Source organism: Cinclus cinclus, chromosome 1 (genome assembly GCF_963662255.1).
Source record: "Cinclus cinclus chromosome 1, bCinCin1.1, whole genome shotgun sequence".
Lineage (NCBI taxonomy): Eukaryota > Metazoa > Chordata > Aves > Passeriformes > Cinclidae > Cinclus > Cinclus cinclus.
Genome location: NC_085046.1, coordinates 118192036 through 118217029, shown reverse-complemented (window position 1 = coordinate 118217029; position 24994 = coordinate 118192036). Strand labels below are relative to the sequence as shown.

The 24994-nt window shown below is 36.6% G+C and overlaps 1 protein-coding gene across 1 annotated transcript in view; it reads right to left on the bottom strand.

The window, feature by feature from the left end:
• The window catches only part of PREX2 (phosphatidylinositol-3,4,5-trisphosphate dependent Rac exchange factor 2), a 161773-nt gene that overhangs the window by 99696 nt on the left and 37083 nt on the right, over nucleotides 1-24994 (bottom strand). Inside the window, exons 2-8 of the mRNA XM_062502196.1 lie at nucleotides 19136-19207; nucleotides 18941-19063; nucleotides 16990-17094; nucleotides 14200-14301; nucleotides 12330-12491; nucleotides 5350-5483; nucleotides 3195-3298 (exon numbers count right to left, since the gene is read on the bottom strand). Of these exons, the coding sequence (XP_062358180.1) occupies nucleotides 3195-3298; nucleotides 5350-5483; nucleotides 12330-12491; nucleotides 14200-14301; nucleotides 16990-17094; nucleotides 18941-19063; nucleotides 19136-19207 (802 nt within the window). The remainder of the gene's footprint in view (nucleotides 1-3194; nucleotides 3299-5349; nucleotides 5484-12329; nucleotides 12492-14199; nucleotides 14302-16989; nucleotides 17095-18940; nucleotides 19064-19135; nucleotides 19208-24994) is intronic.

Genomic DNA, 24994 nt, shown 5'->3' with positions numbered 1-24994 from the left:
AGATGATTAAAGAGACTAAAATAATACAATGCCAAAAAAAAAAAACCCACATGCAAAGCTAATGTGAGTGACACTAGGACAACCATGTTACTCCTCCTGGGAATGCAATGAGACAAAAAGAAAGCAGCAGAATAGTACTGGGTTACAGTTCAAACGCAGATGACTACAGGGGATGAGAAACAAGACATCTGGGTGTAACAAAGGAGAACAGTAAAGAAAGCAGAACAGACGAAGGTTAAAGAAGGACATCATGATCTGAGTGAAAGAAAAAATATGTCTGAGAAGAGGGAATACAGAAGTCTCACAAGGAAGGAAAAGAGCAAGTTAAATAAAAAAAAAAGGGGGGAGCATGACAAGAAAAAGGCAGAAAGATGTCACAGGCCAGGGAATTAATGCAGAAATTTCCCTGTTTCAAAGAGAACCACAGAAAGGAGGGATGAAATAGCAGTTATTACAAGGAAAAATAAATTTTAGGATATTGGATAAACTGAAATGGAAAAAGCAGAAAATATGATGATAGGGGAAAAAAGCAGGTATGAAGAATCATAGCACAGTTTGGGTTGGAAGAAACCTTACAAATAAACTGCATTAAGCAAGGACATTTTCAGCTATATCAGGTTGCTCAGAGCTTCATCAAACCTGATCACAAATGCTTCCAGGGACTGAGCATACACTGACTCTAGTAAGTTAGAAATCAGAAGAACCAAACTATTGATGTTTTCACATAAGTGTGGAAAGGAGTATGGATTTTGGAAATAATGTTTATGTAAAAGTGACAAGATCTAATATGGCTCAGGAGAGCAAAGGGGAAGGAAGCATGAACCCTCCAGGACTGGGTGCAAGGCTATAGGAAATGGGGACAGTAACAGAATTTCCTGTGGCTGAAGGAAATTGAACAAGTGGTGTCTGGAGCATAGAGGAAGACTATTTGTACTTAGCCACATTATAACTGAAGATGCATTGAGGAAGAAAAGAGGCAGGAAGGAAGATGAACAGTGTTAAAAAGACCAAGGACTGAATAGTTAGAACAAGTAAATGAAGAAAGGTAGGGCACATAGAGGATCAAAGAAACATTTTCTAAAGCCAAATTAAATGCATGAAAATATGTGGGGAGGAATCAGTTAAAGATTAAGAGTTATAGAATTCTTGGGATATTCATCAGGAAGAAGGTGGGTATAATCCTCTGGACACAGTAATGTTAACACTTACAAGCAAAGAGATGCTGTCTTAGAAAGTGACATGATGCAAACAGGGAAACTGCCTTTTATTTCTAAAGCATATTTAGGAAGATGAAAGAAAATAAATGAAAGGAAGTCAAACAGTACATGACAGGAAAGACTGAAATAATCAACTCTCTTTTTTGCATAAACAAAACACTGAGATTTTATACATATAAAGCTAAACACTGTGCAGGGATACAGGCTGAAAAAGCAGAAATAGCAGGGTAAAGAATACTGGATAAAATATATTCAACTCAAAGAGGCTTGAAGAAATTCACTGCAGTGTACCCATAGATAGCTTGAAATCACTAACTAAATCAGTGGACCCGGTGAAGAACATAACCCAAAACACATGTCAAGGATTTCTTACAAAAAATGTCTGGTAAGCAAAGACAATGAATCAAGTGTCACACCACAGTGCTCTACCTTATGTTCAGCATTTTTCACCATTTTTATCAATAGCTTACACAGTTCAGTGGTAACATTGTTCATGAAACCAAGAAGCATTGCAAGAGCTTTGGGGAACAAGATGCAAATTCTGAATGCTTATGAAATTGTAGAAATGGTAAGATAAAACTCAGTACAGAAAAGAAAGTGATTATCAGCCCTACTCTCAGGCATTAATACAGTATAAAATATAATGGGATAGGCACCAGCACTGCACAAAACACTCTGCTCTGGTATTCAGAAACACAAATGAAAAGACTGAAAAATAATGCTCTCAGAAAAGCCAAACAATCCTAAGATTAGTAGCAGACATGCCATGTTGCAGCATTGCAGTCTTATTCTGGCACCAGTAAAATTTCAGCTCTAGACACTTCAGTTACAAGTTCCAAGCATTTATTGATTCAATTTCTTTATAAAATTGAATGTGAATGACAAATGATGGAAACTAACTGATCAAAAACAAAATTCAAAGGACAAAAAAAAATTATAAAATAAGAAATAATAAAATAAAAACACAGCACATGAAAAAAGGTTGCACGACTTTAAAATATGAGCTGGGGGAAAGAGACAAGTCTTCCAATAAGCTATTTTGTTGCAATAAGAACAATAGTCAATTTGTTCTCCAAGTCAATTCTACTGTCTACTCTGTAAAACAAGAAGTGACCAAACTATTTTGAACACATGAAATTCAAAACTAGAAAAGAAAAATCTTAATTAAAAAAAAATTAATTCCTATGAAGCTTGCTTAGAAGTAAAATAATTGTTATTAATACTCAATTTTAGAACAAAATTACACTGAGAAATGCTTGGAATTCATATTAGAGGACAAACCTAACAATATTTTAGAGTATCAGGAGAAGCAACATATAACTCACAGAAATTCTCTCCAGACTTACATATTTGCAATGCCACTGAAAGTTTCACATACCACTTTTCTTTTCCTTTACATTTTTAAAGCCCAAAATATTTTAATTGCAAGAAAAAGTAATTTTTGTTAAGCTCAAAGGTTAAACTCATGTTTCTAACACAAAAATTGACATGTCTAGGGATACTTTGGGTTTTCACTTTACTAATGCACGTCAGGAAAACGTCAGGTAATCTTATGGTTTATGTCCCTAAAGATATTTTAAACAAACCTTCCTTATATTACAATTTCAGCATTTATAGTGTTTCATTCCAACAGAGGTAGGTTTTCCATTTGCTGCTATAAATATACCATGTACCTAGGGATAAGTTCTTTAAGAGTGATGTAAAGTGAAGTTCAATTTGTAATTTCAGTTGAGCAATAAATGCCACCTTATTTTATCACTCTCTTAATGTAAGCATAAAATAGTCATCTATGCCTGCCCAGCTAATAATGGGTGAAAGCAATAATGTGTCACAGAAGACACTGCTTTTTAAGCAGCATCTTCCTCCTTCTTTCTAAATACAAGGGGCATCCTCCATTCTCAAGGAAGTTATGAAGCTGTATTTGATTTCAGCACCTCAAAAGACAGCTCTGCAAATGAGCCACACAAATATACTCACCTGTTCCATCATCTACGTTCTCTACTTCCATCACTTCTGTGTTTATTCTGCCCCGGAAAAGGTAACGGTGGCCATCTGTCGATGCTTTGCTGTTCTTCAACCTCCTGAAAAAAGAAAGAGCAGATGAGCACATCATCCAATCCCTTCTTCTATGTTTCTAAGCTGCTACCTGTACTTGCAGCATTTAGAGACCACTGTAAGGATCACAATACCTTTACAGCCATGCAATTGAACTGTGGAAACTGCTGCTGAATGGGATACTGCTGATGGAAATGCAAAGATGCTACGGCTGGTAGGCGTAAACTGCAAATTCCTGCCTGGATGAGAGTTCACTGGGAAAGTCTCACTCTGTAAAAGCTCTGTTCCAACACTTTGGTACCTCTATGCTGTTGTCTGCCATCAAAAAAAAAAAAAAAAAGGAGAGCCTTTTCTCCTAACTAATGCAGTCTCCCTATGTTAGTCTAGAAATTCAGCATGGGGATAGTGTAACTGAAAAAAAATTAATGAGAACATCTTTGGATACAAATCTTGATCTACATAAATTAGCATCATAAATGGGATTTATTTAGGGAAGAATGAAGACATTTTCCTTCCTAATGTAAAGGTTAACCAAGAATTGTAATTAAGGATTGCGGAAGTTTTGTGGCAGTTTCACTGCAATATATTCCAAAGGACTTTACATTGCTGTAACTTTTCCCAGTGAAGCCAATGCCTTTGGAGAACCTCCATCCTACACAGTTTTTCACACCTCAGATAATCCAAGGATTATTATCTATCCATTTTTTTGCCTATGATGATAATTAATACTGTATATCACACAAAGGTCCATTCCTAAGAATTAAGGATCTCCTGAATGTTGACCTTCATTCACTCCAAAGAGGTACTAATTTTCAGAAAATTATCTGCCTCTCAATCATTACTTCATTACTGCCTTATGAGTAATGCTATTGCAGCATAAATTTATTATTCAAAAATTGAGTAATACATTAAAAATACAAAGAAGGCAAAAAAGCAAAACCAGCATAAAGCACATGTTTTTTTTCTTTCCAAAGTGAGTAAATCCAATAGCTCTACTGAGTTTTAAAACTGTAAACCCAAGCATGGCATTCCGTATTTATGCAACTCTGCCACAAAAGAATGGTTAAAAATTACATAAAATATCTCGTACCATAAAGTCAAGGCAATTTCTGTAAAATTGCCAAAATAAAATTTCTCTCCTTACATACTTGCCAGTCAATACTTGAAGTATCTTGCTGGAAATAATCAATTAATTTCCTATCTTAAACTTTGAAATTATATTCTAAATTAAGTTACTTCTGTATCTGCAGAGATGTCACCATGGCACCAGCCAAGAACATGCTTATTCAAAACCAAAGAAACCACAGGTGACCATTCATGCATTTTGAGATTTTCACCCAATAAAGCATTTTAGTGAGAATTTGGCTACACAAATAGGCAATTTAATGGAAGACATCTGAAAAGATACTATGTAACCAGCAACTTGTTTGCAATTGCTGGACAATAAACTAACAAATACCAGAACTTTTTAAAAGAAGATGTATCATGTACCCGAGAATCTATCAAATATCTACCCTGTAATATGTAGTGGCCACTCTAAAACAACTTATGAATTAAAGAGACAAACTTGAGCATCAAGAGGGATATATGTACATAGGAGAGCCCTTATTTCTCACAACATTATCTACAGAAGCTTGATGCTGAACTAAGGAATTGCTCTTTGGAATGCAGCAAGGAGCAGCTTTCTGGCTTTTTTCCCTAATTATAAATATAAGGCATGAAACTCTTGAATCTGTAGAGACTTATTTCATTGCACAAGCTACAATACTGTCTGAACTAAAAATTCAGACTGTTTACACTTCCTACAAGAGAGTGAGGCCATCACATGTAACCTGCTGTGGAAGGCTGAAAAAAGAGATTCTTTTTCCCCACACTTCACCACTAGGATTCTGCAACCATATAAATGTTTTAATTTTTTTTTTTTAATTCAAAAATTTTTGAATTAAATACACTTCTCTTTGGTTGATCAGTTTCTTCTAAAAATGCCAACTTTTATGCTGTGGTTCTTATGCAACAGCATACCCATGATTAGCTCTACTGTGAGAAAAACACATTATTTTTGAAAGTAATCATTTACCTGTGCTTTTTTTTGCAGTAAACAAGAAGATTATCAAAAAGAAAGAATATCCTCTCTTGGATATTTCCTGCTGAAATTTTCAGTAGCAGTCCACTTCGCAGCATTTCTGTACACGTGTCTGTGATGTTGGACCCCTAAAATTGAGTGGAAAGAGATTACTCTTTTAGTGAGCACTGAGCTACTTTGCATCAGCTAAGGAAATACAAGCTCACAAGTATAACAATTGTCTGGAAAGACTGAAAAAACAAGTCATGGTAATTTACTGCATTGTAATTATGAAATAATCTGCAATGTTTAGCACCAGTTTTATGAATAGACAGAGCTTAATCACAAAAAGTTTCCAAATTATATTACTTTTGTGCAAAGACCTCTCCTGAAAAAATCAGGCTAACTTTATCCAATAACTCCTATCCTCAATAACTTTATTCAGAAATGTCTGAAAATGGGGCTTTACAAGACATAATCTGTGTCATGATGAAATTGGAAGCTGAAGCAACCTGGGACTTGAACATCACTAAAGGCAGAATCTTCTATACTAGATTGAGCTAAACAAACAGAACAAAACCAAAAATTTAAAACCAGCAGGATATAAAACTTGGGTAAACATAAGATTGGCATGTGCAGCTAGGACTGCCTAGTATGCCTCCACCTAAAATACTCCAAAGACATCAGAATTTTGGTAAGGATGAGATGTTTGGGATGAAACTTCCCATGCCTCATTTTTGCTTCAAGACAGATCATTCATGTGAAAAGGCATCAGGAGTTTTTATAAAAGTTAATGAAAGAGAAGGAAAATATTTTCAAAAACAAAATCATATGAAAAATTCATGGCACTTCTGTGTCTTGTAAAGAGAAATCTACCTCTCAAGGAATCCTGCCTTGAATTCTGAGGTCTAGTCTGAAAAATCATGCTCCTGTGGGACAGAGCTGCTGTCAATGTGCATGTCCACCCAGACATACAATCCTATTGATAACTATATTATCTATTGTGTTGGCTGCATCAAGCATACACCCAGGGTTTGAAGAGTTTCCTGACTTGAGGGAGTAAATATCAGCTTGGAAAACCTGCAAAAGCCAGGATTCTCCTGTCATCTACACATGTTCTGAATGGCTTAGGCATGTGATAGCTGCAGTTACTTCCTCTTCTTGATCTAACCACAGTAGTCCAAAGAAAAATGGATTCAATTAAGAGCCAAGGAGCGGTCACGCATTCTGCTCTCACAGTTCTTCACCCTACTGTTCATCCTTTGTATGTCACAGCTGTGAATATTGAGCAATAGCTTGACTGTCCTAAGGAGAATGCAGTCTGTTTACAGAGATAAGTGAGATTGCACAACCATCACACTGGAACATAGTCCAGGTCTCTAAGCAAAGCCACTTCAGGATCTGTATTAACTAAGCACGCCTGCTTCCATCCTAAAACAAGTGATCAAACAAGCCAAAGATGAATGCCACCTATAGCCACCACAGCATATTTCCCTTCCTAAGACAGCATCAGTACCAGCATGCTAATTTTACAGTTTTATTCAAAATCAAACACTGAAACATTTTGAAAGCACACTCAGTGTTATAAATTAGGCATAAATTAGAGCTGCATGTAATGCTTGTTGACCATAATTACAGAAAAACAGGTCACTTTTTCCCATTCCATTTCCTTTGTGTATGAAAGAGAGTAAACAATGTCTTATTCTGTGTTTCAAATTTGCTGGAATAGTACTTACTAACAATTTGCATTTTAAAAGGTTGGATACTTTCTAAAGGGTCTCGGTTTGTTTTTACACGAGACTTCAACTTTGCAGAAAAATAGTCGTTTTTTTGTAAGGAAGAAAAAAATATCAGCTTAAGGTTTCAGAATTGTATGAGAAGTTTCAGCTTTCTAAAAAAGGATGGGATTTTTCTTTTCACAGCAAGGATTTTATGAAAATCCTTTTGTCTTTTCTTATTGAAAAATTTCATTTTCAGTATAGAAAACCACATTTTTCCAAACAGTCCTAACAAGATCTGCTACTGAGCCAGCATCATGTCATAAAATAACACATTTAATACATGTTTTAAGGATATATAATTCAGGCTACCAGACCTCATCCCTGACTCAAGTTCAACATAACAGTATGGCAATGAGGGTTATGTGTCTCATATTACTACCCTTTGCTAATGTTATCCTCCTAATTTTCTTCCCTTTCTAAAATATACTTCTAGGTGATGAAAACAAGGTTCTAGAGATACCTTTTTCCCTCAGAGATATTTCATCCAAAGACTGAACAGTGTTACTGCCATTTCTCAGATACCTTCTGACAAGATCACAACCCATGCTGGTTTGCTCTCAGGTCAGTGAATTTTGTTAGTGCTGTTTTATTTACTGAAGTCCAAGGGAATAAGAAAACAGGATCAGAAGTCACATCATGTTGTACATCATGTTGTACATCATGTTGTACACTGTTAGTGCAGAAAAATCCCCTGTCACTCCCTTGCCTATGTAATACATAGGATTTGCCTGCTCCTAGACGTTGGGTGGGCATGGAGCTGAAACACAGAAAAATGGAAGGGCATATCATATGAAAGCACTGCTGTTTCTACATCTGGAGTGAGCATTGCTCTCCACCACATCCCTTAGAGATGAAAAACATGCCTGAGGAAGGATGAAGCAGACAGCACACACAAGCACTGCCATATCTACCATGCAATTCAAAGGGCTGACAACCATAAAAAGTTTTCATGAAGGATGGAGCTACAGCTTGAGACTTTCTGCTGCACAGCCAAAACCGAACTGAACTGCACTACCTACGATAGTTTTGGAAGAAGTATTACTGAAACATTCTGACCCTAACGTGTTTTCATTAAGTGTTTGCACCAAAACTATCACAGGAATTTCCACTGTGAGCAACTTGAACTTGAAAAGCAATTTGATATTTCAAAGTTTTCACAGACATTTGAACTCAGTGCTTGTAAGAGGAGATGATAGAGCTGCTCAGCCTAAATGTAAAACCACTACCACTAGGCTATTCATGCTTCTGTATATTTAAAGTACCTGCAAGTAGAAATCATGGGCTATTTTCAGTGAAACCAGCATTTTTGTAATCTGTCAATTTGAAAATGCCATTTATTGTAGAAACAAACCTATTCTAATCATCTTCCAACAAATTATATAGATTATTCAGTTGGGGGAAAAACAACCTGCAAAGCAGGCTTATACTGTGAATTTAGACTAGTTTTGCCCCCATCTGTCCTACTGAGTCACTAAAGACTGTACAGCAATCCACTTCTGTGGGTAGCACCCCAACCAAATACTCTGTGCCTTTTGAAGATAGCTGGTACGGAAGTTAAAAGCCCGTAAAATCTTGGAGCCTGCAGGTTGTTTACCTATAACTGGCTTCTGATAATCTTTGGCTGTCAGTCAGACACCTATGATTCTAACTAAGGAAACAGCTCAGGCAACAGGTCTAAAATGTGGGCTACCATGACTATACTGAAAAATAAAAACACTTGAAGGAGAGAGAGACTATAAGCAAGAAATTTGAAACAAAACCTCCCTCATCCTCATTTTGTTAAATATCCCTCTTCAACAATAAAAATTACTTCTATTACCTTGAAACAAAAAGCAACATGGGTTGGTATTTTTTGTTACAAAAAACAATCTGTATATTCTGGGCAAATTTCTGTCAAGCACAGAGATTTGTCTATACTGAGTCAGTGGCAGGCATATTAATAGTGATAAAAGTCAGAAATGACAGACTAATACTAACTTACTCTTCTGTACTTGCACAGGGACATAGGGAACAAATAAAGCATGGAAGGCTAGAAATTCCAGAGTTTAAGACAGAAATCCCTGGTAAAATATTACTTGATGATATGTTGGAATGGAAAGGTGCAGAATGCCCCATGCTACTGTCATTAAGTTGCCCTGTGACTCAGATTGCATTGTTCACTTACAGCTTGCAGCAAATGCAACAATTCTGTATTTTCTTCTCTCACTGAAACATCCACACAAATTTTACTGAAAGACTCCTTCAGCTGCTGAGCCATCCTCCAACTGAGAGAGCCACCTACACAAGTTCTGAATTCAGGCCAATAAATTTAACCACTTAGGAAATTAAGTGAGAAAGTCATTATATTCAAAATCATCTTTCTTGAAACAGATGTTCCATTTTTTCCATGAATCTGTATTTTTGTCATAATAAACACAAGCTTCATTTTATGACACTTAAGGATGGGAATTCAAGTCATGCTTTGATCAGATTCTAAAAATAGTCTTTATTTTTTTCCCTTTCCTTCTAGTTGGGGCCAAGCAACGTGCTAAGCATTTCCTTCTGGAAGGAAATCTCCAACAAGTTTGCCTCTTTATTTTCAGCATTGCAGAAAACCAGATGTTTATTTAATTAAATCCACTCTCAAACATTGCATTCAGGAACTTATTTTTTTGCAGTTGTTGAGAATCCTTCAAAATACTGTTAGTTCATATCCATGCTCTGAAATTTTTACCATTTCAAGGACTAACCTTATGCTATGTCTGAAAAAGTTGCACATGTTAAGATCAAGGCAAATTTACCAGATTGTACACCTTGTGGTTGCCATATGATATCAAACCAAATCACCCGAAATACAATAAATACCATACAACTCTACTGGAAATATCCTATTTTAAGACAACAGCACTCTGCAAGAGTTCAAGCAGAGGTGAAATCCTAAAATTAAACCTAGGAAGAGGGAAGGTGGGAAAAAAAAAAACAAACCAAACCAAACAAAAAAACAATAACAAAAAAAAAAGCTACCAAGGTTGGTAGGAAATTGCTGTGTTACAGAGTAGAGAATACATTCTGAGCACAGAGAGAATAAGTCTGTTTCAAATGCTTATGTCCATATTGTTACAATTCCTTCTTTATTGTTACCTTTGCTCATTAACACATCTCCAAAAGCAACCATATTTCCTACCAGGTGCTTTACCAAGATTTCAAAAGAAACCTGATGCAGGGAAGCGGATTCTCTTTTCAGGGATAGAGGTTTGAGAACAGTAAGTTCTTAACCAACTTATACTACTAATAATGCATTGAGTTAATAATAATGCAACTTTATCCTTGAGTGTGTTCATTAAGAAGGATTTGACAAATATCTATGACTCAGACATTGGAAGCAAGAAGAATTTTAATCACTGTAGTGCAGTAGAAAATTTAATTGAAAAGTTTAAAATAATAGAGGGAATAAAGTGGTGATAGGCAATAAAGATTATTTAGCAAGTTTCCTTGCCATTAAGTATTCAGCACTTAACTTGCTATTAGTTGTATCATGAGGTTATCACACAAACATTTCCAATGCATTTAAATGTTTCAGACACCCTGACCTTCCCAAGCCACTGCTGATGACAGCAACTTCAAGCTAATTACAATAAGAAACACATTTTCACCTAGTCTAAAGAAGCAGCTGTTAAGTGATAACAACTAGACCTCCTCTCTATTAGAACATTTAGAATTTTACTTTATATTAGTCATTTCTTTTACAAAATCCTACAAGCGATACAATGGCATTTGTTTTGAATTATTTTGTTTCAGATAGAGGGTTACAAATGAATGCAGAAAGTTTTGTCTGAATATGGACCAGCAATTATATCACTTCAGTACTCGCTAAAATTCCTTCTCATGATGCACAGTGAATTTTAGTGGTATTTCATAGTGACCCTCATGTACCAAAAAACACTGCAGTGCACTGAGCTCCAGCACGAGATGATTTGCCAGAAACAGAAAAGCATTTCATGAAAATGCTGCTACACAAGGAAAAAAATACCTGAAGTGAAACATTTCAAATCACACAATGCACCCAGAAAACATGAAGAATTTTGATTAAAGTAAAATTAGTCTCTTAATCCACATTTAGAATGAACCAAATCTTCCTACACTACTCAATTAACAACAAACCAAAGGTTTGCAAAAGTCCACTGATCAGGAGATTTCACAGGGAGCCTACAGGCAATAACTCTGTGGTGTCATGGGTAGTATTTAGGGGGATCTTTGTTCAGATCAGTGATCCTTTCAGATAATGTCTTGTTCAGCTGAATCCTACTGGATGACAGAGGAAAGCTAAATCCACTACTGCAGAACCAGAGCACATCCTTAGGCACAACAAAGTTTAACAAACAGCAGGTACAGTAAAATCAGGAGGTTTAGGGAGGGAGCAGAGCCATGTAGAAACTATTTCTTGTTTATGCTTTTTTTACCACAAACATATACTTAAAAGCTGTCTATTCTAGTCAATGTGCTTATTGTTATTTCTCAGACTTCGTACTCTCTCAGTTAAAGTTCAGACAGGTCTGTCTTGAGGCTTTCTTTGCTTCAGTGTCCCATCAGTGTTCCATCCACATCTACCCTTTCTTTCCTTGTCACCAAACAAAGGACATTTCCTACTATACAGACTGAGATCTTTCAGTACCAGACTAACATGCAGCAGACACATTTTTCTTGCTACATCTCCCAGTCTGCAAGCCTTCCACAAAGGCTTCCATTTGCAAACCATTAAAATGCCCCACAAATCTCAAACAGATTCCACTGAATATATTTAAATTAGTTTCCTCAGCCAATATTAAGAGACTACCAACAAGCTGACAAAAACTTATAGACTCAATGCTTGACTGATAATAAACAATAAACAAACTTTTTTCCAACCAAAGTGCAGCTATATGCTATGTCAGTATCGACAGCAGTAAAATAAAATCAGCATTTAATTAGGACTTATAGATGTGTCTATGTGAACAGATATATGTTAAAACAAATGCTAAGTAACTATCCTTCCTTAAAGTCTGCTATTTCATACAGCAATGCTCAGTCATGGACAACTTAATTTGCAGAGTAGATCTCAAAAGCTCTCACTTCACAGAACTGTGGACTTGACAGAACTTCAGGATCACAGAAACAGTGCAACACATACTCACTGAAAACTGTTACTCCCTCCTCAAGACAGAAAGCAACAAATCTTAACAACAGTAGTGACAGTACCTCCCATCCTTCAACATGAGACTGCCATTCTTCCAAAAACTCTAGTTTTTCCATTTGTCTCTTGGCCTCATTTATGTTGGAACAGACAGCTTTCATGGCCTGAAGAGCTTCCATTAGAGCTGCATAGTCACTGTGCTTCCTTGGAGTCCGCTTCAGTAATTCCTGTTTAATTGTAGAAAAAAAGGGGGGAACACAAAAAAAAACCCAAACCAAAACAAAACAAAACAAAAAAAGAAAAAAAAAAAACAAAACAAAAAAAACCACAGTCTTTGATCTCTAAAGGTCAATTACAGGGAGACTTAAACCAAACCAGCATACAAAAAAGAAGCCAGTCTTTTACTAAGCAGAAAAGCAGTAACCCTTTTAAAATTGTGTCCTAGTAGGACACTAAAACTCTAGAGTAACTAATTACTAACAATAAATAATCATCATGATTAGGAAGAAGTTTGCATTTCTTTCTCCTCCAACAACGTTTCTTCATGTTGAGCTTTGGGGTTTGGGTTTGTTTTTTATACTGTGCAGGATACAACTGTTCAAGAGCAAGGATAACAATTCTACTTAAAAAAACCAGTAGATCGCTCATGTCAAAATTAACACCTGCCTTTCCTGCAACTCAGAGCAGAAAACACATTCCTTTAGCTCCACACTATTGTTTAACCTCATGCAATGCAGCAAAGCACTGAACAATAGCTTAGGTGACTCACTAATTTCAGAGAGTACTGGCAGCCCTGCTGATAAACAAAAGTGGAGGCACCAGCATTTGTTTGAGTTTTCCCATCTCAAACTACCAGCTACCCATTTACAGCTGGGCTGACTGACAACAGCCTTCAGCAAAGCCCTAACCCTGCTGCCACCACACCCTGTATTTAAATTTTCCTAATATATTCTCTTCATTGCTCTAGAGTAATTCATTAGTCATTTTTCCCCATTTTATCTGTATGCCTTTCAAAAATAGAATAGAAAAATAATTCCAAAATAGACCAAGGGAACTGCAAAGCCACAGCTATCTCTGATGACTCACACCTCATCGTAACGATTATATTTTTAATTTGTTTTAAAAACTTTAATTCTAACATGTTTCTTTTTAGATTTTTTTTTTTTATGTCATAAGCCTCACAACTAGCAACCTTGCAGATCAAAACTCACACATGTACTGTGGTACTGTGTAAAATATTGTCCAATAATGATTTTTCAGGTAGTTTTCCTCTCAGAGTTTGGAACAATAAGAAATACAAGATCTTAATTTGTTAAGCAACAATTTGCTTAAAATACTTTCTTGTATTTTATTTCCTAACATGGTATTTTAGAAATTCAGAGGTTTGAAAAACTAATGTTTATCACTACATTAGCATTTTTCATTTATTTAATCTATAACAATATGATAAGAATAAACATACAATTATACATAAAATCATTGACAGCACCTTCCTGTTATCCAGTTTTTCTTGTGAAAAAATCCATTAATATTTTTCATTTTTAGTTTGTTGGTGGTAAACTAGCATCATCAAAGTACGTCACCAACAAACTCTGCTATCCCCAAGCACTTTAAGCAAGGGCATGATTAAAACCAGCTGAAATTAGACTCATTAAGTTCTCCCACATGGCTCACTTCTGTCCAACAATGGGGAGGCAACCTTACAACTAAGAGTAGAACAGAGCTAATCATCTTGATCCAGCCAAGCTCCTCAGTTCTTTTAATACTGATGTCAGAAGACTTGCCACCAGCTTTAATGAGAGCAAGGCTGGGTCCAATGTCTTAATAAAGAGATAATTCACTGTGAAGAAAGATTGTTCCTGGATTTTAGAAACATGCTTAGCAACCAGTTTTATATAGGGAGTATAAAGTCCTTAATAAAAATCTTGTAAGTACCTTCAAAAGAAGGGGATACTTGCATATTCTCTGTATTGGTGTCACTAGATATCCCTCCAGGGGTACATCTGTGTTCTTGCGTCCTCCTAGGAGCATGCAATTCTGGAATGGGAACAGGTTCACAAATTATTGAAAAAATCCCAAGAAAATTATCAGAAATAAAGACAAGGGCATAGGTATACAGCAGTGTTTTGTCTAAAGTATACATAAATTGTGTAAATAAAACATATATAAATATAAGGAGTGCGGTTTGCAAGACTGTCAAAAGCACAGGCTTGAACACATGCACAGGCTATGACCCATGGCAAGGAAATCACTAAGGCAGAAGGTCTCATGCCTAAGTACCTTCTTCATCCAGTCTGATGAAGAGAAGGACTTAAATTTCTTAAAGTTTGAAACTAAAAGACAATAAATAAAATGCTCGAAATATGCTTTCAGACTTCAACAAACAAAAATAAACATATTGCAGGGTGACCATGATAGCTCTTATTTCTAAAAAGTGTTTGCAGTATTAAGTAGTAGCAAAGATGTTTTGAATGTTTGAACATGGCCATCCTAATATACCTCAAAAAATGTTCTGTTTTCATGCTTATGTATTTAAATTTGTTGTACAATTAATAAAATATCCTTAACTCATGCGCAAAAGGCTATTAAAAAGTTCCAACAAGACTTCTGATTATGGAAGCAGAGAGTAAATTAAACATTGGGTGGAAGTACCCAATAAAAGCAACTGAGAGAGAGAAAATAATAAGGGCTTTTGGGGATAAAAAAGCACGCAAAGGGCATCACAGCAAATATTTGGAATTGTGGGAATTAAAGCATAAGTACATAAAGACCTAAAGTAAAGATGACAATTATTTTATGGAGAGATCAGAAGGCATTGTGATGCAATGGTATGAGATAATTTCAGCTTCAAAGAACAAGTTGTCTAAACCGAGGACACTAAACAAAAGCAGTTTGAGACAGCCAGATGAGACATCGACACAGGTCCCAAATCTGGATGCAGACACATTGCTGATGGAACAGAGGCTGCACAACTGGGTGGCCACCCAACATACATATCCTACAACCAGTGCTGCTATGGGGATCTCCACACCCATCCTTAAGTCTCTTCTTTGTACTCATGTTTAACCAGCTTCTGTCTTATCCTAAAGGATGCTTTATCTTAAAGGATCTCATTTAACCTGCCAGCACAAAACCTTTACTGATAAAGACCAAGTAAGATAATGGCAAGGCAGACTATCATTATTATAACAACTGCCTCTATACGCAAAGGCTCAAAAGTTCTGGTTTCAGCTCCCAGTTATTTATAGATAAACATAACTCTAATGACCTGAACCCTTTGGTGTGCCCAGAAGGCTTTGACTGTGCTTTCAAATCATACAGTCAGATATCTTATCCTCTAGGTTAGACTGCTGCCACTTAATCCTACAGACATGCCCCAAATCTATGAGGAACCCAAAGCAGATGACAAAGCCCTCTGCATGTGCCCCGGAGCATATAACACTGACATATCATGAACTGCCACACTTAGCTTCCTTTGTCACAAAACAAGCTTTTTTTTTTTTTTTCCACCCTTTCTTCTTGAGTCTGACTGTGCTGCTCCCAATACAAGAGCCACATGTATAAAGCTCCTCAGTCTGGGACAAGGTGAAGGATACTGTTTCAACCACCGAGGAAAAATAGGACAAGGTTGAAGCAGATTTTAACTGTGAATAACCATTTCTGTATAAGAGATTCTTAGTGAAAAGGCAGATGGTCCCTTATGTCACACAGTATCTCCCACAATAAGGAAATTCCCACACTGCTCAGTAACTTGGCTGTGAGTGCAGCTGGGGAGTCAGATCTGGTATTTTTCAAAGCATTAGTGCAGCAGGACTTACCAAGAACTCTGTCAACAGCAGTAGGGAAACCCTACTGCATGCTGAAAATAATTCATAAAATTAATTAAGAATTGTGATATTGTCAGCATTGGCAGAATCTTTTTCTTTTTTTTTTCCCAAACACATCTGTGATGCTTTACTGATAGGGTCATTTGCTCTCCAAAGTTTGATATCATATCCACTGACACCTCCTCAGGTATTTTAAGTTTCAGTATATAGTAGGCTGCACATTTCAAAGCTGACCTTTTAACCACAGGGTACCATGGAGGAAACACAAAAATCTGAATCCTTCTTTTAACAACTAAAATCCACTACTAACAAACTCAATATCTACATGGAAATTAGTTTTGCTATTGAAAAACCATGAGGACTATCACACGTAACATTTTCAAGCCCCTCCTCATTTGTCTTATAAAGTGAAAGACTGCTTGTGGAGCTGTTTCTTTCAACCTTAGATTAAGTTAGTGTCTAAGATTACAATGGCTACTCCACAATCCCTAACAAAAGATTTTTCTGTCTGCAAAAGCACTGGCTACAGTACCAGAACGTGGACCTCCCCTTCAGCGGTTCTGCTGAGTCCTTCAGCTCCTTTCTGTAATTCCTTTCCCTATCCCTCCTCATCTCTTTTATCCTATTCTTTGTCCTTTCTAGAGATGCACACCCTTGTCTCCTGGCCAGCATGTTCAAGGCACACTGCCTAATGTTGCATTATCCACAGATCCAAGTACAGCACTGAAAATATGATTTTACCACCCCCTTCCTCTGGAAATGCCACCCCCAGCTAAAACTGTCTGCTAACCACTTGCAGGTGTGCTCATCCTTGTTACATGGTAGAGGTGACAGTACTAACAATTCACTGGCCCATCAAAAAACATGAAGCTAGAACAGCAGTTCAAAGTTTATTTACCAAAAGAAACGTCCGCACTGTTCTTATTTTGTTCAGGTCAAGAAGAACTTTCTGTGCCTTCTCGTGGTTGCTACAGTATTCATCATAGATACGGAATTTCTCTTTCTGCAGAAACAAAGAGAGACATTGTTTTTCACTTGTCATTTTTATTGTTCTTAATTAATAAAACATGGAATGAACACTTTGCAAAGCTGAATAGCTAATATAGCCTTCATTCTAGAAAGTGAGCTCTTCATACATTTATTACTTGAGGTCTAGACTCAAACTATGAACAGTCTGGGAGCACCACTTGGAAAATTCAAACACAGAGTCACAGAAAACAAGGTACCATCTGGTCCAACCTTTCTTGGCAAAAGCATGGTCTAGACAAGATGGCCCAGGATCCTGGCCAGTGGAATCTTCAATGTGTCCAATGTTGATGAATCCATCACTTCCCTGGAGAGATTATTCCAATGGTCGATTGTTCTCATTGTGAAAATTTTTCTCTGATGTCCAACTGGAATTTCCCCAGGAGAAACTTGTACCCATTACCCCTCATATTACCCATGTGATTCTGTAAAATGGGACTCTCCATCTTTGCAGCCAACCTTTAAATACTGGAACACAGTGATAAAGTTTCATTTAAGTCTTTTCTCAAGTCTGAACCAAGCCAGTTCTCTGAGGCAGCCACATGACACACTTCCCACAACCATTCTTATGGCTCTTCTCTTAAACCTGCCCAGATTGTCCTCATCTCTTGTGCAGCAGGGACCACAAGTGAACACAGAATTCCAGCTGTGACCTAACAAGCACTGAGCAGACAATGGTAATGATTTCTTTTATCTCTGCTGGTGATGCCCTTGCTGTTGCTGCTCAGCTTGCTCTTGGCTTTATTTTTTTGCCACAGCAGCACACTGTTCACTCATATTGAGATGGTGGTCTGCCAGGACACGGAGTTCCCTTTCCATACAGCTGATCCCCAGCTAGGTCGATCCCAGCCTGTGCTGCACTCCCGGATAAGATTTACCCAGGTGCAAGACCTTACATTTATCTTTGTTGAAATTCGTAAGGTGTAGCTGAAATATTTCAGAGCTTGAACTACCACAAACACACAGGATAAAAAAATACATGAAGAAAATGCAAGACTAGTGGCTAATTTGCTGACATTATTATCCAATTTGTCTGCAAACACTTGCTTTCAAATATGATCCATTTTTCAGAAGAGTTAAAAACTGATGCTACTCAATTTTTGTAAATTGTTTCCACTAACCATTAATAGATTTCTTCTGTCACAATGAATAATTAAGACTTAACAAAAAAATGGTACTCCAACCAGAGAACAACAAAACCTAGATTTTTTGTTAGGTCTACAACTGAAAGTAAACTAATTCGTCCTTATTTTTCAAAGCTCTGTAACAGTAACATCCTTGTTTTGCTCCAACAGGAAAAATAATACTCCTAGAAACCAACTACTACAGGATACAAACACACTTGTGGAGGTACTGCAGTTGGTGGAAATAAAATACCTTCACAATCCAGAACCATGGAGGTACTTCATCCAGTATATACAATTCTCTACTCAATATTCACATTTTTGCATAGCACTAAGGGGGAATAAAAAGATAAGTACGACTCTTGTTGTTGCATGCAACCTTATACCTCCATCTAACACATAGGAACAGATTTGCCCAAGTTGCAGGGCTCAGTTTGTCATCCTGAGCTGATTTGGTGAATTTAAAAATGATGAAACAACAGAGAAGTTTGTCATTTAATATGTTCCTTCTTCACTGTCCTCCTATTACTTTTTTTTATATATAAAAGTAACCAAAATATGAACTTCAAAGTACTCTTCATTACAGAACCAAGTCATATTTAGGCTTCATGACTATGCATACTTATCATCATGACAGTAATTAATAAAGGCAAAAAATAAAAGACATGGAAAAAACCGCTGAAATAAAAGATAGCATACATAATTCAGAAAGCAGGTTCCAACTTCATGTTGTGCATTAGGTTCTGGCTGTAAACAATCCTCCACAAGGGATAGGAAGTTTTTGTGAACTGCAAGAATATCTTCAATATTTGAAAACAACATCTGCAAAAGAATAAAACATACATAAGTGAAACATCAGATACAAAACAAGAAAAATGCAATTAGGAGACTAACCTTAACTGTTTCTTCTGTGACATTTTTATCCACTTTGGCTGCAGCACATTGGATCATTCGGTGAAGAAAAGCCTTCATGAAACAAGACAAATAAGGAAAAAGTTATTTCAGGAAGCCTTGAAAAACTTCTGGCATGTTATGCTTTAATTTGTTTCCCAAACTGGATACAGAGTTATCAGAATATTATTCAGAATCTAAAACAAGCACTTTATTTAGAAATCATTTAGTAGTCCTGTTAGAATAACATGATAGAAAAACCTATTGACTTAGTGTTAAAAAGAGTAAAATATTAATGAATCTGAGAAACTGGACATTCTCTGAAGTATCACTTCCATCCTGCACTCATATTACAATCAAGGAGGAGGGAAATGTGTTCATTTTCAAAATCTTACTCTATAAATTGAGCACATGACAAGCTGAAGTAAGCTGCTGATTTCCAAATTAAACTAATCAGGACATACTATTATGTCACGTAACTTTAACCATAGCAACCAGAAGTTAGATTTCAGACATTTTAATAACCAAACTTAATGTAAATTGGCTTAAACAACAATCAGCTGCACCTGGTTTTGCTTAATGAATGCTCTTCCTTCTTCCCCCGCTAAGAATCTAATCCCCAGGGATCAAATGAGAAGTTAGTAATACAACCAATGGAATATCAAAATTTTAAGTTTTCTTTTATTTTACATTCAAGAAATGGACACAAAGAAGAAGATGTGTACAGTAAGTAATTACTAAAGAAATAAATATCTCAAGTACAAAGAACAGAATTAATTTTTATTTATTAATTTCATTACAAAGATATTGGGACATTCTAAAAAATGTCTACACACTGTAAAGTAAAATCTTGCACTGATAATTCTTTACACAGACATGCACTCTCTTCAGTCATTAAAACCTGACACCACAAGTTCACAAATGTCATGTCTTTCATAACCATTTAGCTCTGAGTCACTGTGCATTGTACACTGTACATGAGCTCATCTAAATTCTGGCGTGGTGCAAATTCCATAAAAGAAGCAATAAATAACTGTGTGAAAAGATAGCAGTCACAGCAACCCCTTTTGCCCTCTGCTTGGACTTCAGCATTTTCATTCCCAAGCAATGCTCCTTTCTCTGCTGAAGAGGACTACGTAACTGGCATTACAGATTTTTATTACTGAAGAGTCAAATCTAGTTATCCAGGACATAAAGTGAATTAAGTTTGGAATACTGCCAGCACACTGTATGCTTCCTATCACTCTCTACAACGATGTAGATTTTCTACTTCAATAAACCCGTCTTTTTCCTGACTATTTGTGCCTTCTTTTAAATGTTTTACTGGTGCTAAAAAAATGCCATTAACTTATTTGCAGCAGTTAACTGATGGTGGACGACAGCCCTTTACATCATTCCTTGCTAAGAATAACCCCAGGGGTTATTGCAAATTTGCTGTGTGCATTATCTGTACAACTAATCCCACTAAGAGTGAAAGCCTGCATGACTCTTAGTTAAATTTTGGAAGTTTGCACTAAACCATGTAACACCATTAAATATGCTTTAGAATTGAAGAAGGATAAAGAATTATAAGAACTACATCTGAAACTCACATTTATTTTTACTGTCTGTAATTTCTCTCTGTTCACATTATTTCCCCACAGACCAAACATACTGCTCATCTCCACTTATGTTATCTCAAAAGACCTTCATTTCCTGTAACTGTTGAAGGAAGGTGAACATTAAGTTGGCTGACAGTGAAACTAAGAAGGAACTGAGAGCTGAGGCTTTAGTTATTCCCAAGTGATTCAAGACACTAGATGGGAGTCATGAGGTCAAGAAGAGAATATATCAGCTGCAATAAACAGTTGTCCAAGCAGCACTGTCCCAGACAACATATCTGCAGAGGTTATCAGAAAATAAATCAAGGAAAATCCAAACTTTCGCAGAACCCAGACATAAATCACTAATTTAGGTAGGGAGGCCTGGGACAACTCCAGTCCCTTCTGTGACTTCTTGTAAGCTCCTGTAATATTTTGCTGTACTCATTCTGCAGGTAGTCATGAGGCCAGTTTATTCCCTAAGATTTGCCACCTGCTCCCCAAGATCTGCCACAGTATCACGGAATAACAGAATGGCCTATGAGTTGGAAGGGAACTTAAAAACCATCCAGCCCCAATCCCCCTGCACAGGCAGGGACACCTTTCCACTAGGCCAGGTTGTTCAGCGCTCCACTGTTCTCTCTATCACTGCAGGTTTGCTTCCTGAAAAACATCATAATGCTGTGACTCAAAAACCAATGCACAAGACCATTTGAAATTTTCAAGCACTTACATGAAGTTCTACAAATGGCACATATTGCAAAATAAGTGGAATAATTTCACATTTTCTAGAAAAGTAGTGTTAAGATAATTCAGGGGAGTGCAGGTAGGGATGGATGTGTCTACCTCCCTGGCAGACATCACCCATCATGGAGTGAATAATGCAAAGCATTGATGAAACCCAGGTTTCCAGGACATAAATCCCCTTATCAACTCCCTTCCTGGAGCACAGAGACACCACAGACTCCCCACACATAACGCCTCTGCACTAGTACTTTGCTAGGGAGAATGGACAGCCATCATCAGGCAGGAGGATGGAGAAGTAATTGCTTTTTTTGCAGTGTAAAATAACCTCAATCCAGCACTGCAACTATGAAAAGACTAATGTCTCTGAACTTATATAACACACACCTCTCTGAGAGGGCTGACTATTCAAAAAAAATCTCCAGAATTATTTAAGCATCAAACGAGGACAATCATGAGCATTTCTGCAAAAAATAGTAGACATAGAAAAAACAGGTAATTTGCAGACTAAGGAACCCAGCACAGAAATTACAGACTTTAAAAGGAAAATATATAAGGATGGACAGAAAATACTCAGGAGCTGTCAGCTCTTCAGTTAATGGGAAAAAAATATAAAAGCTTTTGAAAACATACTCTAATTAACCATAGAAAAACCACACCTGTAAAAAATATAAAAGTTGAATGGCCATCTCAGCCAAATTTACAACTCACTAAAGAAATGGACGCATAAAAACAAAACAAAACAAACAAACAAACAAAAAAAAAGTCAGCAACTACTCTGAAATAGCACTGAGCTCCTTCTAAAACTTTTACCATTACTTCAAGTATAAGACTCCAATTCCACACTCATTACTGAATACCATGCATGAAGGAGCAAAGCAATTACAAATTGCAAGGAAACAATAGAATGGATCCTGCTCCTGGACTGACCAAACAGCTCTAGGAACCAACTGTCATACATGATTCCCATACTCACAAAAAAAAAAAAAAAAAAAAAAAATCAACAAAGTGAAAAATCAGTTCAAACTTAATATAATTTCATCAAACACACATATCAGTAAATCATGACTCCTCTGTGTTTACTGGGATATACATTATATCTTGCTGAGATTCTGTTACTTCAATATTCATCTATACCCTGTAGAATTTTCGTAGCACTACATCAAACACAGAGAATAAGAAGTATCTCTGTTAATTCCCAGGATTCCAGAGCAGTGTCACCTAGGCAGGGACCCTCAACTTTCTCAAAGCTTTTCAAGTGGATTCGAGAGTTTCCCTTAGCTTCCTTTCAGTTCTTCATTTTCTCAAATAACTGCAAATACATATGGTAAAAAACAGAATACAATTCTCTAGATTTTCACCTTGTGCCACCAGCATTCTATCCACATTGCTATAATATAGAGATTCAACCCTGCAGCACAGCAAACAGCAATTTTTGACACTCTCTTCCAGCCAGACTATTGATGACTTCTCTTTTAAGAGATCTCCACACAACATTTTAGAGCAGCAACTTGGCTGAGTACCATAAAGAGCAGTCTACACTTCAAAGACCAGATGAAAAGCAAATAGAAAGGAGGATGTTTGTTACCCACAGTAAAAAAAAAAAACCACCCAGGTTCTTTTGTCAGTTTTTAGAGCTGTTTATGGAAAACCCTGTCAACTCTAGGAATATTCTTAAGTCTGTCAGAAAGCCACAACTCCTGCCTCCACAAAGCTTGGCATTCAAATTACAAACCTAAACTTTCTAAAGCATCCTTCTGGAAAATTCATTAACACAAAATGGCATCTGCACAATCAGTGCATATCTGCTTTGGAGAAGAAATGCCCCAAAACGCTGATAAAATTCTAAATATGGAGAGTCACATAGTAAGAAATTTTGTCTTTACAAGATCTTTACGAGTCTGACAAACTTGCAGACCAAAACATGGGGTTCCAACTAAGTCCTTTGGAATAGAGGAGCAACTACATAGGAAATACATAACATAACAGTTTAGTGCTAAAGTTCCCCGACTCCATTCAAGTCCTGTTGGGAACATAAAAATGCCTCTATTTTTGGCTGTGACTCAGGGTCCCTGTACCATGGTAGTATAGAGAAGAGTAATTCACCTCCACCTTTCAGAAATGTGGTAAAGAATCATTTGGAGATGATCCTGCGTTAATAATAGCAATGAAGCTAATTACACACTCCTGTTCATTTTACCTGCAAACTCTTACATACTTTCTGTACTACTCCCTGTTCTAATTCTTTTACCCTTTGCCTGACATTGCAGTAACACAATACAGGAAGAAACGGGCATGAAAATTAAACCATAAAACACTGACAATCCAAATTCAAATAATTATAAAAGAATTTGTTCATTATGACTAATAAACAGTAATGCTTTTGCCTGTCTCCTGATCAGCTGCCATTTTGTGAAGCAGCATTTTTGTACAGAGAACACACACTGGGTTCCTGTAATGGGGATTTTGACTTCTGATCTTATCAAAATAAGAGTTGCATTGTTTGTTGTTTGGTGGGTTTTTTTCCTTGATGGTTGCTCTGTGTGTTGTTGAAAAAACAAAACAGAACAAAAACCTTCCACTGCTACAGATAGCACAAGGAGCTGCCAACAGCACAAACGACTTCTCTGACATCTGGAATGAAATCAGGGAAAACAAAGAACTCTGCCTGCAGAAGACTCCCAGGGCACGAAGAGTTTTCGCCTTTTTTAGAGATAAAAAGTCCAGAAATTATGTCAGAGGTCCAGGATCACAAAAGATATGCAATTTTCTTTCTGAAAGTAATAATCTTACTTAGGATTAAGCCTATAAATAAATATTGGGTTTTAGCTGAAAAAAAAAACCAAATTGTTAAATAGTTATTTATTTCTCCCCTCAGAATTCTTTTAACAGTTTTTCTACCCTTAAATCTACCCTGTCACCAAAAAAAAAAAAAAAAAAAAAGTGGATTGCAAAAAACATATGTATTTTTAATAAGGTAATTTCCTGCACATTTTCACTTTAGGAAAACCAGTTCAAGTGAAGTGCCCAGCCTATCATAAAGCCTTCTGAATAAAGCTAGCTAGGTGTTATGAACATTAAAATTGAATACAATTTTATTTTGCACAGTGTCAAATACAAAATCCTATAAAGGGACCCACTATAAGGAACTGTTTATATTTTTATACAGCCTTGTTGTGTCTATGATAGTAGCTTCATCTTCATAAACTTAAAAATATAAATATTAAATACTTGTAGGTTCTGTGTTCTCTCTTTGCATTCTTAGTATAACTACAGGCATCTGGATGGGGAAAATATTTTGGTCTTTTCACAATGTTCCAAACGATCCTAGAGAGAACACAAAGATCTACACTTGGGAAGAAAACTGCTCCCCACCATAGCTGACTAGCCTGTTGTGGCTAATTCAGTTCACAGGCATCGAGGTAGCACAGCAGTTTTTGCACACTATAATTAATGCACATCAGATTCCAAGTCCAGAAGAACACCAAGCCAGTTTTGTTGAAGCATTTTTGTTTGATTTTGCTACAAGGAGGAAAAA